The 17139-nt window shown below is 33.0% G+C and overlaps 1 protein-coding gene across 2 annotated transcripts in view; it reads right to left on the bottom strand.

The window, feature by feature from the left end:
- The window catches only part of NECTIN3 (nectin cell adhesion molecule 3), a 485985-nt gene that overhangs the window by 196815 nt on the left and 272031 nt on the right, over positions 1-17139 (bottom strand). Inside the window, exon 6 of one of the 2 annotated variants that reach the window (XM_053706943.1) lies at positions 14735-15582. The exons of the other annotated variant lie outside the window; for it this stretch is intronic. Within the exon in view, the coding sequence (XP_053562918.1) occupies positions 14993-15582 (590 nt within the window). The 3' untranslated portion in view covers positions 14735-14992. Of the gene's footprint in view, positions 1-14734; positions 15583-17139 lie in introns of those variants that run through there. 2 annotated transcript variants of the gene reach the window in all.

Genomic DNA, 17139 nt, shown 5'->3' with positions numbered 1-17139 from the left:
ATCATGATTCCTTTGTTCTCTTGGTATTCTTTGATGAAAGCTAAACTTAGGTAGGCTCATAAACTTATTTATAAGCCCTTGGAAGCCGCCTCTTATCTCAGTGCATTTTGACAGAGTCAGCACTGATTGGCTACAATGCAAATCAGTGAAAAGCACTGAAATAAGGGGTGTATGCAAAACTGGGGAATGGGTAATAAAGGGATTATCTATCTTTTTAAACAACAAAAATTCTGGTGTTAACTGTCCCTTTAAAGGAATAGTCTAGTCAAAATTAAACTTTCACGATTCAAATAGCTTTCAATTTTAAGCAACTTTCTAACTTACTCCAATTATCATTTTTTCTTTGTTCTCTTGGTATCTTTATTTGAATGTAAGCTTAGGAGCCGGCCCATTTTTGGTATAGCACCTGGGTAGCGCTTGCTGATTGGTGGCTACATTTAGACACCAATCAGAAAATGCAACCCAGGTGCTGAACCAAGAATGGGCCGGGTCCTATGCTTACATTCAAATAAAGATACCAAGAGAACGAAGAAAAATTAATAATAGGAGTAAATTAGAAAGTTGCTTAAAATTGCCTGATCTACCTGAATCATTTAAGTTTAATTTTGACTAGACTATTCCTTTAAGATATAAAAGTCCTGGAGCAAGATTACATATACGGCGTAGGTTTCAGTACAACAGACGAAACCTATCCCGCCTGTAAGTTCACCTTGCACATCAGGTGAATCACATATACGGTGCCGGCAGATCATATACTGCCGTAAATCGGATAAACTGGCTAGGTTCAGAAATATGCAAAAATACAGCCAATGTTCAAATCATCCAATAGGATTTAAGCAGCTCTCATCCTATTGGCTGATTTTAAATTTTCAGCCAATAGGAATGCAAGGTACCCCAATGGATGAAGATGGAGCCGCCAGGAAGAAGACCTTCCCCGCCGGACTTCAGGAATGGTGAGTACCTATGTCGGAGTTAGTGTTATTTTTTTTTGGGGGGGTGTATTTTTTTTTTATTTTTAGATTAGGGCTTTTTTTTTTTTTTTTTATTGGGCACTAATGAGCTGATTACCCTTTTAAGGGCAATACCCATACAAATGCCCCTTTAGGGAAAATGGGTTGATTAGATTTTTTTAGAGTTGGGTCTTTTTTTTATTTTGGAGGGTTGGGTGGGTGGGGTTTTACTGTATAGGGGTCAATTTGTCTTTTTTATGTAAAAAAGCTGTTAAACTTGCCCTACAAAAGCCCCTTTTAAGGGCTATTGGTAGTTTAGTGTTAGCTTAGGGGTTTTTCTTATTTTGGGGTGGCTTTTTTGCTTTTATAGGGGTATTAGATTAGGTTTACATTTTTTTTTTGGATAATTTTTTTTCTTTCTGTAATCTTAATTTTTTTAAATCTTTTGTAATATTCGATTTTTTATTTTAAAGGGACAGTCAAGTCCAAAATAAACTTTCATGATTCAAATAGGGCATGTCATTTTAAACAACTTTTAAATTTACTTTTATCACAAATTTTTCTTTGCTCTCTTGGTATTCTTAGTTGAAAGCTAAACCTAGGTAGACTCATATGCTAATTTCTTAGACCTTGAAGGCCACCTCTTAAGTGAATGCATTTTGACAGTTTTTCACCACTAGAGGGCATTAGTTCATGTGTGTCATATAGATAACATTGAGCTCATGCACGTGACGTTATCTAGGAGTAAGCACTGATTGGCTAAAATGCAAGTCTGTCAAAAGAACCAAAATAAGGGGGAAGTTTGCAGAGGCTGAGATAGAAGGTAATCACAGAGGTAAAAAGTGTATTATTATAACTGTTGGTTATGCAAAACTGGGGAATGGTAATAAAGGGATTATCTATCTTTTTAAACAACAAAAATTATGGTGTCGACTGTCTCTTTAATGTAATCTTAAATTTTATTTTTTTTATGTTATGCATGTAAAGATAGGATTTTTTATTTTTGTTAATTTTTAAAGGTAGTCTTATTTTATGTAATTGTAGTTAATTGGGTTTAATTTAGGGGGAGTTAGGTTAGGGGGCTTAGTGATTAGATTGATACTTTGCATTGTGGGGGGCTTGGCAGTTTAGAGGCTTAATAGTGTTAATAGGTGGATTGTGTTCTGGGGGGTTGGCGGATTAGAGGTTAATAGTGTAGATACTTTGTGTTTTTGGTGGGTGGCGGATTAGGGGTTATTAACTTTATTAGATACTTTGCGTTGTGGGTGTTGGTGGATTAGGGGTTAATACATTTATCAGTTAATGCGGTGGGGGATGGCGGTTTAGAGGTACATATTGCGCATGCATTAGGTGTTTGTTAAGACTTCCAGGGAGCAGGGCCGCCATCAGGGGGTGAATAGGGTGACTCCTGTCAGGGGCCCAGTGGGCCCCATGAGGCATGCACAGCTATTATTTCAAAATATATATATATATATATTTTTTAACATTTTGGCAGCCACCAGAGGGCGCTACAGCAGACTGCTATTGAGCATGGGAAATGTCATTACAATGAGTAAAGCATTAGCATTTGAGAGGATTTCTGAGTGTGCACTAAACCACTATGCACAATGTGAGTCAGACTTGGCACTTCAGTTTGTAAAGTGTGTGCCAGAGTCAGGCGGCAGATCACTTTCATTTGCAGAGTAGGTAGGACTTACTTAGTAAATGTTTATTTATTTATGCAATTTCAGATTGTAAAAACACTTTTTTTTTGCAATATGCAGCAGTGTATTTATGATTATTTGACAATGTTGGAGAAATTATTTATTTAAAACCATGCAGAAATGTTTCTTCATCAATACACAAATGGTAGGTGCCCTTTTGGCAGATGTTTTTTTAATTTATTTATATATATATATATATATATATATATATATATTAATTACATTCCAGTTTACTGCCCCTTTATGCAAGGACTTTCCAGATGCCAGGAGGCATTTATCTAAAGATTTTTACATCTGCATAAAAGGTTATACTCTAAGGCTAAGATTGCTCAGTGTTTGAAATGAGACAGGTTAACTTTACACTGTTCAGTTTACACTACTGCTGACTTAATTTTGAAACACATACAAACAAGCCTAAATCGTGCATTTAACCAGATTTAATGGTAGGAGACCAAGTGTCACAGCTTATGGTTTCACCAAAGCCATATAGAGTACGGCATTTTCAAAATCCATAAGTACAGCTGAGAGATGGGAACATTTGTACACCAGATTTGAAGTGGTGCCCTTGGTTGGGGAAAATGGGGGGGAGAACCCAAACATATGTCAACCTTTTCTTCATCTACCCATTCTGACAGATCAATAATGTACAATTTGGATTCACAGAAGTATTTTTGTTTGCACATTTACAAATATTAAAAATTGATCTCTTAATTTCTGCTATTTTTTTTATCATGCATGTGACACACTTGATTTAGGGGATGGCAACAGGCAGAAATTTTACCTCCTGTGAGTGTTTCTGTGGGTGTCTGTGTTTATGTGTTTGTGCTTTTGTTGGTGTCTCTATGAGTGTGTATGCAATTTTTTTCTGTGGATCTCTCTGTGAGGATTTGTGTGTCTGTCTCTGTGAGGGTTTGTGTGTGTCTCTGTGAGGGTTTGTGTGTGTCTCTGTGAGGGTGTGTGTGTATGTATGTCTGTGTTTTCTGTGGGTGTCCTTGAGTGTATATATCTTTGTGTGTTTTCTGAGGGTGTCTCTGTGGGTGTTCCCTTGGGTGTATGTGCAAGTTTGTGTTTGAGTTTGTGTGTATCCATTGTCTGTTACTTTTTAGGACATTTTGACCTTACTACTGATTATTCACATCTTTCTACAGACAGACTAATTAGACCTTTCCGGAAGTCACCAATCCACCACTTAACCTTTAAATTATTGTTTAGGCAGTTCAGGGTCCTTCCTTTCAGCCACTGCATGCTGGTGTCATCATATAGTTGGCATCTTCCTTAACAAAAAGATAATCAGAATTCCATATTTTGTCTTGTAAATCAATTTTTTTTGACAAAACTGTAGTCTACCTCATTACTTGTCAGGTCAATGTAAACAAGCACTGAGTGTATGTGTGGGTGTCTGAGATTGTTTGTGTGTCTGCTAGAGTGTCTATATGTGAATCCTTATGTGTGAGTGTGTGATTCAGTGTATAAGTGCGTCTGTGTGTTTCTGTGTGTGTTACTAACTTTACATTTCCAAGTTTGACTACACTTAAGTATAAAGAGCATATACGTTTTAGTCACTTGGTCAAAAAATGCACGTCAAAGGGGGGGACCCTGATCAATGGTTAAGTAGGGGGCCCCAAAATTTTAGTGGTGGCCCTGCCAGGGAGTTACGGTGCTCATATACTCAGTGCAAGGTTTGCTGTGCCTGCCTATGTGTGGATAGGTGACAATGGAGTAAAATTTCCGTGCGCTGTATATGTGATACCGACTTGCAACGCCGGATCTATGTTAGTTTATGGGAGTAAAAACAGCTTGATAAATTGGCCCCATAGTGTGTACTCAGTGGCTCAATATGCATGTAAAAGATGCAGAGTGTTTGTCCTTATTTTTGTGGAAAAGATTGGTGAAGCAATAGTATGTTATTAGGGGTACAGGAGTGCTCACACTGTTATTTTCTAGCAACTAGAACAATATAGAGTTACAGTTTTAAACTAGCAGTCTCACACAAGTAGAAGTTAGACCTTTTTTTATAACAAAAAAAAAACATATCTTTGATTTCATCACATCCTTACATTTGGAAGGTCAGATAGACCTTGCATCATGAAGCAAGCATCAAATATTAAGTTACTTTTCAGTTTGCAATGGAAACAAAATTCTCTTAAAATGTCCAATTTTGAATGGTTTGTTTAAAACAGAGATGTCGTGTTTTTGTTTTTGAGTCTTGCAGGTTTTAAAGAAGTTTTAACAAGATTGTCTGAGATCATGAAGCAAGGCTTTCAACATATACATGTGAAACTTGTTCTGACAGGTTTACGACTGCACTAAAAATAACTAATAAATAGGATGCCAGGATATTAGCAACATAAACATATTAAAATTTGATTAAATATATATATATATATTTAAAATAATGCTACAGCAATAAAGTAGTGTCAATTTCAAAAAGAACCTATAAAGTGCATAGCAATTGTGTGGTGTGGCCTCTGCGCCAAGCTATAATGTCAAATACATTAACATAAAATGCATTCAAGTATGTAGATAAAAATTTATTTCACACAGGTCATAGTAACAATTGATCTTGTTTACAATAAAATGCTTTAAAACCACAGAAAGCACAAGAGTAACAAGTATTTCATCAAAGAAATATTCATTTTAGCAAAATCATTAGTAAATGTAAACCCAGATTATAATGCATAAAAAGAAAAAAAAAAACTGACATAATTAAAAAAAAAACAACTTACCAGAAATGCAAGTACAATATTCCCTAAGAAAACAAAAAACTTTAACATTGTTAATTTTTCTAGCCTTCAAATATATTATTGCAGCTTTAAATGTGTTAAATGTACAACTGTGAAAGTGGAATTTGTTAAATTACTACCAATGTACCATTTTTTTAAAAAAGGTTTACAAATGCTAAAATCAATTTTAGAAGATACATTCTTTACTAGAAAAAAACACACTAATATTTCCCTGAAAGCAGCAAACATCTTCTAGTAAACATTAGAATATACACAATTTGTATTATGGACTAAACATTTTAAAATCAGCCATAACCATAAATGGAATTTTAGTAACATATTCTATACTATAAACTTACCTTAAAATATAATTTTGCTTCATATTTCATAATAAAAATACAAAAGATTGTGGTTTAAACTCCTAGCTTGCCAAGTAAATAACCAACGTAAACATTTTAATATACAATTTATAGAATATTTAATTTTAAATTTAACAGTGAAATTATGGATCACAATCATTCGTTTCATTCTTCCAGATAACTTTCACTAGGTTGTTGTACAGCATAAGAAAACACCAGCCATCTAAAATAGTAAGGTTGAATTTTAGTTAATAAACTATCACATAATGTAACTGTACTATCAAATAGTAAAAATTTTAAATTGCAAAAAATAATAAAAAAAAAAGATCTTATAGAGCAACTGTACAAATACAAATCTAGAGCTATAAATTAAAAACTGTATTTGCAACAATTTGGAAAATAGAATTAAAAAATGACTTCAATGGTCTCCAAATGACTTAGAAATGAAGATTAAAAAAAAAACAAACAAAAAAAAACAGTTGTTTCTGATATTAGACAAATAGGCATTATTCTACTAGTATAATACTGGATGATTTAAATAAAAAAAATTTTTTTTACAATGATGTAATGTGTGTAGTATAGCATAGTATAAGATGAGGTAAGCACGCAAAATCTACCTCTAACATATTTAAGATACTTTTTAACAGATTAGCCTGCATAGTACTTACTATTTTTCTAATATATAAATATTTAAATTCTTAGGGAAGACTGGTAAGATATAATTAAACAGACTTAAGAATAAGTATCCAAATCCATATCGCTCTCTTACATTCAGGATGGTGGCCAGTCAAAGAGAGCATATGAGTTTTTTTTTTTGTTTTTTTTTTACTTATTTATTTTACAGGATGTGTAAATGCATAATACAAAATAAAAATGCTAATATTTCATTTTAATATTAAACTATAATCTCACAACATATGGACAGAGCATGTATGGTTTGGCAGAATCATGATACATTATTATACAAGAGTTTGCAATATTTGTTCTGTATTGCATTTGCAAATCCTCATAGCACTACAAAAACCTTACACCTATATAGAACTTCAGGTTAACTACTAAGCTAAAGGTAATTGGTGTGGGGGTGGAAAGGGAGGTAATGATTATAAAGTTTGATTAATTATATCTTAAACTTTAAAAAAAAAAAAAAAAAACGGAAAAAAACTGCACTTTTGATCATAAATGTACACATATTACATATTAGTTTTAACGGACACTTCTATGTCCCATTAAATACTTAAAGCAGGTACACTGGCTGGTCAAAAGCACACAACTTATAATTCCAAATTCCTTGGATTAATAAACAAATGGCTGCATAATGTAATGGTATTGATGAGTGCTGTTTACAATATTTGTCTTTTTGATTGTGAAATTAATTCACCCAAACAAAATGTACATTACATTGTTGTCTAATTATTTTTAAGCAAGTCTGCTTAGTATCTTTCTCATGAGTAGAAAACAAATAAATAAAAAAATGTAAACACAATTTATTGCATGGCAGAGCATTCTGTAAAGCTGAATGAATATTTCTGTAGTAGTTTGGTTTCATAGTGCCGGCACTAATATTATATATATATATATATATATATATATATATATATATATATATATATATATATATAAAACAATATCAAAGTAAATTCTAAAATAAAAATCCTAGGAGGCGTGCAGTAAAAGATAAAACAATAAAAAAAGGCTCATTTAAAATATGTAAGGACTGGGAAATGTTCTATGACCTACTTAAATTAAAAAAAATATATAAAAAAAACATAACAAAAACAAACGCACACACAAACACTGCAGTTTTTTTTTTTTTTATACAATATCAAACCATATCTTTAAAGGGGGTCAATATGACCTCACCATTACAGGCTTTAGCAAAATAACATGTAACTTAAAAAGAAAATATAAAGTTTGTACACATGTTTACATAAGCAAGCATAGCACTGAAGACATAGTACCTTCTACAAAAATACTTTGGCATCACTACAAATTTTGGTACCTTAAGATTACCGACTAAAATTTTTAAATATAAATACATAATCCATGATGGGGAAAAAAGCAAGCCTGCAAGTTGACTATTCAACTATAAATAAATACGTATATCTAAGGCATTTAATTGTGTGTATCCAATATTTAAAAAAAAAATTCTCATGATATTATACAATCAGTAGCTGTAAATTTCAAAGTAAATTGTAAGTAACCCATGTACCCATTTCATAACATTCTTGGGAGTGATAATCTATCCTTACAAAAAGATTAAATCAAAAAGGATTTTTTTTTTTTATTACTAGAAATCACTTTATGGAAAAAAATGCAGTACCCATGAAGCAACATGTATTTGAACTTGTTAGATAAATAAAGTGCAGCATTAAGTTAAATAAATCAAACCAATCAAAATTGTCAAACAATTCGATTGATTTATGTAACTGACACTGCTTTGACTATTGCGTGTATAGAATTTCTATACATTTTAATAAAGTGTATACATTTACAAAGGAGGGAAAAGGCTATGTATAGATGCATTTTCTGTTGTAAACCTGTAGATAAGTTTATTTATGTATTAAGTCTAAAAGTTAATTGTCTGTTAAATCTAAATATGAACTACAAAGATCAAAGGATTAAAATTAGTGGTGCTGTTCATGGTTAAAAAACAAAACGTATGCTTACCTGATAAATTAATTTCTTTAGGATGATGGTCCACAGTCCTCCTTTACATAAGATATATGCATCGTCACTAGGAGATCAAGAACCCATATCGAAGCTTAAAATCCCTCCTACCTCCCATCTCTCTCTTAGTTTAACATATAGCAGAGTAGAGAATAGGAAACATTAGGTAGGAAAGACAAAGCAGGGTCTGTAGAGGTGTCATTTGAACTGTCAACCATACAACAGCATGCACTATAAGGTCATGGGATAATATTCAAAAGGTGATCATCTTCGTACCTTAAAGAAAATGGAGAGAATCACTTAGAGCTATAGTAGCTCAAAATCATGTTAGTAGTTTTCCTATTGTGCTTAAAGGGATATTCTCAAATGGTTTAACACTATGAAAGTTTCTCTCCATTTTCTTTGAGGTACGAAGATCACCTTTTGAATATTATCACATGAGTGCATGGTGTTGTATGGTATAATTTCCTTCTTTTTTCACTTTTATTGTTTGATTATACACACTCATATAATTTTACTATATACTGTTTTTGTCATTAGAACTGTCGCCAAAAAAATTAAAACGGACAGGGCTTGCGGACCATCATGATTCCGAAATCAATTAATGAGGTAAGAATAAATTGTGTTTTCTTTTGTAAAATGATGTTGTTCTACAGTCCTCCATAACATATGGGATTAATACTCAAGTCTATGGTGTATGTTACAGAAAGGGTGGGACAATATTTTCTGGAATTTCTTATTTAACTGAAACTGTGACCTGATGGACTTTCCTGCCAAACACTGCTTTCAAAAAAAAAAAAAACATCAAAGCAATAAACTCTCAAAGATGCATAATTTTAAAATGTTGCAACTGCTCTCGTAGAAGAGCTGAATATACTTAGGAGGTGACTTTACCACCTTCAAGTAAGCCTTGTGAATCAAGAGGCTGACGCTACCTTAGTAGCTTTCTTCCCCACACAAGTCCCAGAGTAGTGAAAAACAAACAAGAAGTTTGTCTGAAATCTGTTGTAGGTTAGAGATAGAACTTCAAAGTGTTGGCTACCTCAAGATTATGTAACAGCCACTACTTAGATTTAGCAGGATCTAAACACAATTAAATAACAATCATTTTTGATTGGCGTTTTTCTTTAAAACTACCTTAGGAGGAAAATCATATTTAGTATAAAGTACGGCCGTCTCCTTGTGAATAATATGAAATGGAGATCACAAAACAAGGTTAACAACTCAGCAACTCTCCTTGCTGAAGAGATTGCTAATAGTACGTATTTTCCAAGGTAAAAGTACAAATCAATGGTATGTATTGGTTCAAACCTTGCCATGCAGAGAAAAGTAGATTCAGATTCCAGGGTGGAGAAATAGGAATCACAATTGGCCTAATTCTAACAAACACCTGGACAAAAGTCTGATACTCAGGAAGTTTAGCCAATATCTTATGAAAAAGAACAGATAAAGCAGAAACTAAAAAAGGCTAGAATTCCTAAAGGAATGGCAAGAAAACCTTCTGATTTACACCATTCAAAAAATACCTTCCAAATCCTGTAAAAAATTATTTCTGTTACAGGTTTTCTGGCCTGCATCAAAGATTCAATACCAGAATGCAAGAAACCTCTGTCTCCTACGAGGCCAAGAACAAAACTAAGAGAGAGATGGGAGGTGCAAGGGATTTTAAGATCCCATATGGGTTCTTGATCTCTTCCTAGTGGTGGGAAATATATCACATATGTTATGGAGGACCGTGGACCATCATCATTTTACAAAAGAAAGTAACACTAAATGAAGATATAGGTAGTCAGAAAGTCTTACTTAATGTTGTATACATGTTTAAACTAGATTAATCAAATAATTTAAAATAAGCTTCCTTAAAAAAAAAATATTAAAACTCATGCTAAAGGAATATTACATTCAAATTTGAATTTTCCATAAAAAATATTTGATACACCTTATTCAAAAAATAAAGTATTTACTTTTGCATGCTTCTCCTGTAATTTAACTGAGAAAATCATATTTTTCCCAACTGCCTTTTAATGTATATAGCATTCTAACATATTTAAACAGGTTTTTTTTAATATGCATCAGATTTTTTTTTTTAGAGTTGAATGAATTAAAAGGACATTTAAGTCAATCAATTAACAAGAAAAATTACATTAAACATTAAAATTAATGCACCTCCCTCTAATTATAAGTGCTGAAATTTTGAAACCTAGTTTTCAGTGCAGATATCTCAAAGCGAGTTTCTGCACACGTGCAAACATGTCAGCACTGGAAGCTAGATTTCAACATGGCAGCAACCTATAATTAGAATGAGGCGGGGTTATAAACGTAATACTATTCTTATAAGATTAATTTAGTGCTTAATATCCAGTAAAGTAACGAATTGCAAAAGATTTGCAAAATCTAATTTGTTTTAGAAGCATTCAAAACTGACATTTTGATACTAGAATTTGCAGGGTTTTATTTCAGAGCATTTCATGAATACATAAAAAAAAAAAAAAAACTTTCATTATATTTGTCTCTTGGGTGTGGCCAATTTGTGCAAGATCTCTCACTGATCACCATGTATCATGTTGCCAGGTTGCTTACACTAGAGGCAAATAACAGTAAAAACAGGCAAAGTATAAAACAACCTGTATATTGCACCTATTTATAACTGTGCTTAATTAAATATTTTACAGGGGATTTCATTTTGAGCGTAATGGCTCTTTGCTGATAACACTGCTGGCGGGCCTTGGCATGTGCATTCAGTGTATATGGAAGGAAAGAAATAGTGAAGATGGCAGCTGCGAGTGAGCCGCCATTTTCTGCATTTGTTTTCTTTCCAAATACACAAAATTCAGATGCCTTCAATGTTAATACATAAGAATTCTCTTTCTGAACCATTTAACGACTCTGACCTTTTGGAGTGGGTGTGGGAATCTGATCTAGTACAAATCGGAGAAGTAATAATTCTGTATTTAAAAATAAATTCTTTTTTTAGTCTACATTTCTGACAAGATATCACTGTTCAGAGCTTTTCAAACATCAGACTTTGTGGTTGTTATGTGTGATCTTCTCTAATTCATTGGTTTGAAATTTAGCATATTGAAAGAATATAAATTGCAGCAGTAGAAAGGATATCAATCACATGGATCTTAAATCCTCTTGAGCTAAACAAGTTAAACCAGATTATATTGTTTGCCCATTTATTCTCCATTATCAAACCAACTTAAATTTAAGATATGTCTAACAGAACAAATAGGAATTCCTATGAAAGACATACACATTCTGATTAACTTTCTAGAAAATGCAGTTCTAACATATACACAGTAAATGCAGATAAAGTATTTACATGTATATTTGGGGAACACATTTATTTATTGTGTCCCTAACTATTGTACACTCACAACAAAAAATGTACGGCTTAAAGATTCTAAGGACTAGTTTTTAATCAGAAATAATAATTATAATTATTGTGTTTAAATATAAACTAATTTAGTTTCACACTGGAGCTAAAAATGTTTTTTTTTAAAAAGTGGGCAATCTCTCCCCCAAAAATGTTAAAAATATTTGAATGATAATTTATCATTGTTTATGGATTATAAAATCAGAAATTATATTGTTTGTTTTTACATAAAAAAACAAACATTTAAATGAAGCTCAACACTGAAGCTAAAATATAAAAAGAAAAGAAAAAAGTGGATAATCTCTCCCCCCCAAAAAATCTGAAGGACTAGTTTTATTTTTCAAACCAGAAATGTATGTATTTATTTTATTTATTTTTTAATATGAAAAAAAAAAAAACTTAGATAAAGCTCAACACTGAAGCTAAAATTTTAAGAGGAAATAAAAAGTAGGTAATCTCTCCCAAATAATTCCAAGAGTATTGCAGTGGCAAAAAAAAAAAAAAAGGAGCGGCATAAACAAATGGATGCCAAAGCAGTTCATTGTACCATGTCTTTAACAACAGCGTTGTAAAATCAATGCAGGACAGAGTATCTTTGCAGCTAATATGGTTTGAATTTCCAGTAGAAGCTTATATAGTAAGGAAAATTATGAACATTAGAATTAGTTTCAAACTATCATACCCTGAAAGTGCTCCTTTAAATAAATGTACAATTATTGTCTTAATGTATTTATGTACTGCAAAAATGATGTACTGGATAATGTATAGCTACCAGTTACGTAGTGAAAGGAATATCTTCATGCAAACATCAAATGCTCTAGATCATTTAATGTGCATTTTGCATTACTGATTCCAACTTGCAATATATTTAACTGCTCGCAAAGCAATTACACACTTAGTGAAAATTCCCCCTCAGAAGCTTCCATGCAGGAAACAGCCTGTTTTGGTTGCTAGGTGCAACTGCTGCGCACCAAAGTCCAAAACATGACCAATGAGCTCATGCCTTTTATCCTCATAAGAGTGGTCCGCTAGAATCAGCAATGTAAAATGTAAATAGTCTAACAATTTAAAGCATGCAAAATAAACTTGTTTTAAACAACAGTTAAAGGGACACTGAACCCAAATGTTTTCTTTTGTGATTCAGATAAGCAACTTTCTAATTTACTCCTATTATAAATTTTTCTTTGTTCTCTTGCTGTCTTTATTTGCATCTAAGTTATTGTTTTGGTTCAGCACTTGTTTATTGGTCGGTTAAATCAATCCACCAATCAGCAAGAACAACCCAGGTTGTTCACCAAAAATGGGCCAGCATCTAAACTTACATTCTTGCTTTCAAATAAAGATACCAAGAGAATGAAGAAAATTTGATAATAGGATTAAATTAGAAAGTTGCTTAAAATTGCATGCTCTATCTGAATCACGAAAAGAAAAAAAAAATTGGGTTCAGTGTCCCTTTAACCCCTTGAGTGCTAATGACGGCTCTGAGCCGTCACAGAGTTTCCCACTCTGGTGCTAATGACGGCTCAGAGCCATCAGTAGCACTCTCCCAACTTGAGGGAGATCTGGGGGCTCCCACCCACTCCTACCCCGGCGATCGGTGCTGCATAATGACAGGCATCGCCGGGGCTTCCTGTTTTGCATGGTGACGTCACGCGCAATAACGTGATGATGTCACCAAGCAACTTTATTTAACATTAACAATGTTAAATATAGGAGCAGGGGGCATGCTGCTTAGAACCCTGTATCTCAGGCATCTAAGCAGCTACAGAACCCCAAGACCCACCGTTGGAAAGGTAATCGCCTAACCTTTCCAACAGTGGAAGTCTCGGGGATCTGAAATAAATAAAAAAAAAATATATTTTTAAAAATATAAAACACCCTTTAAAAAAACCTTAGCACCCAGGTGGGAAAGTGCTTAGCACTCAAAGAGTTAAGTCATAATTAAAGGGATATGAAACTCAAAACTTTACTTTTGTGATTCTGATGGCGCAAACCATTATAAAAATGTTTCCAATTTACTTCTACTATCCAATTTGCTTAGTTCCCATGAAATTCTGTGTTGAAGCGATACCTAGGTAGGCATCTGGCGCACTAAATGGCAGGAAACAGTGCTGCCCTCTAGTGCTTTGCAAATGGCTAACCTTATTTCAAAACTGCTGCAATATAGCACTCTAGAAATGGTCCGGCTCCAAAGTATACATCCCTGCTTTTCATTTTGGGTTTCACATTCTGTTAAACTTTCATGGATTCAAATAAGAGAATGGAATTGTATACAACTTTCCATTTTACGTCTAGCATGAATTTAGCTTTGTTCTCTTTGTATCCTTTGTTGACGTAAACTTAGGTAGGCCTATAAGACATCCAGCATCTTTATGACAGCAGTGTTGGCAGATTTCTATAAGATTGCCATAAACGCTGCTGCCATAGAGCTCTAAAGACAAGTGAATTCTCCTGAGGTCTTATGAGCCTACCTAGGTTTACTCTTTAACTATGGGAACAGAGAACAAAGCAAATTTGCTAACAGTAAATTGGACAGTTGTTTAAATTTGCATGCTCTATCTAGACCCTAAAATATTTTAATATATATATATTTTTTTTTAAATCTATAAATATATATATATATATATATATATTTTAAATACTGTTTATTGTATAATTGTGGTTGTAAAATAGGTAGAAGAAAGTTAAAATATTTAGCACTTTTTAACTTATATTGGAATGATGTGTGACTTTTAGACAGTGCTTAAATATTTCAATACTTTTACTGACATTTGTGTCTAGATTATGCAACAAATTGTCCCAGCTATGTATAATCTGTTGGTACTTTACAAATAAAAGTTAAGTAATGCAATGTAACGGACTATGAATAGTAGCCTGTTTGTGACAGATATAAAATCAGAAAATGCTACTGAAGTTCAACGATGCAGTAACGTGGGATTAACCACACAAAGTATTTATCTTTGATTCATGGGAATTTAATATTTTAATAGTCAAATCAGCAAAGCAGTATTTTTATTTACATATTTCATAGCAGTGTACTTTAAGAAACCAAAATTTTGTATACATCCTGTTTTAAGTTAAGATGAATGGGTATGAAAAATAATTGGATTCTTTTGGAAATAAAAAAAAAATCAGAATATTTCTGAACAATCATGTACCTGAATACACAAAGTCTTTTGCTACCAAATAGTTTTTTTTTTGTTTGTTTTTTTTAGACGTACCACTCCCTTCGTGAGATAACTGAACCATCCACATGTGACACTAAGTCATCTTCATTGTCATTATAACAGTTCTTATTGTACCTTGAAACTATAGGCATTTTTTTGTCCACATAATTATTCATTGGTCTCTCAAACGGTTCCTGATATCTGTATGTACCTATATTGTTCCATTCAGGATTTTCAACTTCTTGAAGATATTCATTATAGATATGATCATTTGGTTTAGTGTCAATATCCTTTTTAAGATTATCAGGAAATGGATCCAGATCCTCCGGCTGGAGAACGTCAATCTGGGACTCTTTCTGCATATCTGACGGAGGAATATAGCTCTTTGTAAAGTAATCACCACGAAACGTCTGTTTCCTCCTATAGTAGATGACTCCAGAGAGCACAATCAAAAGTATCAAGAAAAGACACCCTCCTACTACGCTGCCGATAATGGTGCCAAAATTTCCATCCTGCATTGTTGCCATAGTCGATGCTGGAAAATTAAGCCTTTTGGATGTTGTTGCCAAGCCCGCGATATCAACACTTGAGTGCGCCTGTGAAATCGTAGGAACAGGAGTAGTAACAGGAGGCTCTAATGGGAAAAGTAGAAACAGACAGATAAAGAAAAAGGAATGTCAATATTAGTTAGATAGCAGGGTTGATAATGAGCATGAACACATTTCTGGAGGTCAAATACAATTCAGCTGCATGTAAATTTATGTTTCTGTGCAAATGCAATAATTCTTGCTATTGGTATTATTCAATGTAGTATATAAAGGATGACTGAAACCTCCTGAGTTAAAGGGCAAACCATACATAACTTAACTTTCTCCTGAGAGGATTCTGAATTTCGTGTTTAGTTGGTAAATTTGAGCCGATGGAGTAAATATATAATTTAGGGCAATGACAGGTTCACAAGTGTATGTGGCTTTAATATTCTGCAGAAAGATCTATTATAGAATGCTATTTATTTTACTTTCACTGTTTCCATAGTAGCATGTAAAATTCTAGGAATGTTTATTAACTATAAACCATTCTAAGACAGTGATTTGCACCGAGGGGGTTCATTCACTCTAATGAATGGCAAATCACATTGAGTATCTTATAGAACAAGCTAGAAAGGGGTACTCTTGCGTCAATCGTTTTGTTAAGAAAAATATTTCTCAAGTGTTAGACGATAATGAAAAGGTCAAACCTTTCTCTATAAATATTTGTACATGTAGCTGTTTACTTTGTTATATTTTCCTCTATCGTGCCAACACAGATAATTAGCTATTGGACACATTTATTAAGTTTTAGAAATGATGGCTATGCCTGTATCATATTTATTGACCGATTTATATTCCATTAATGAGGCAACAAGAGCAAATTTATAGAGCTAACAAATATTATCTATCAGGGCTATTTCAGCTAAAAAAAAAGGTATAGTTTAAAGGGATACTGAACCCATATTTTTTTCTTTCACAATTCGGATAGAGCATGCAATTTTAAGCAACTTTCTAGTTTACTCCTTCGTTCTCTTGGTATCTTTATTAGAAAAAGCAGGAATGTAAGCATACAAGCCATCTTTGGTTCAGCACCTGGGTAGCCCTTGCTGGTTACATTTAGTCACCAATCATCAAGCGCTACCCAGGTGCTGAACCAAAGATGGGCCGTCGTAACCTTACATTTCTGCTTTTTCAAATAAAGATACCAAGAGAATGAATGTTAATAGGAGTAAATTAGAAAGTTCCTTAAAATTGAATGCTCTATCTGAATCACGAAAGAAAACAATTGGGCTCAGTATCCTTTTAACATGACATTGTTTTTAAAATTAATTTTTGTCAAATCATATATGAAAAGGTGATTTTTGTTACGTCTGTATTCTGTGTAGTAGCCCAGTGGTTCATCATGGGCAAGACCTTCTGTCCTACTTCATTTTTGCAGTTCTTTTGTAAATTGTACCACAGCATAATAAACCTATGTTCTATAGCTGTAGAATAGGTTTGTTCTCTACACATAAATTATTAGAGTCTTCATCGACATTTATTCACTGCATACCCTTTTTTTTTTTTAAAAGGGGCTAATAAATATTACTAAAATGTTGTAAGATATATATATATATATATATATATATATATATATATATATATATATATATATATATATA

This window comes from Bombina bombina, chromosome 3 (genome assembly GCF_027579735.1).
Source record: "Bombina bombina isolate aBomBom1 chromosome 3, aBomBom1.pri, whole genome shotgun sequence".
NCBI lineage: Eukaryota > Metazoa > Chordata > Amphibia > Anura > Bombinatoridae > Bombina > Bombina bombina.
Note: the sequence above shows the minus strand (reverse complement) of the source record. Positions and strands in the feature narration are given on the sequence as shown.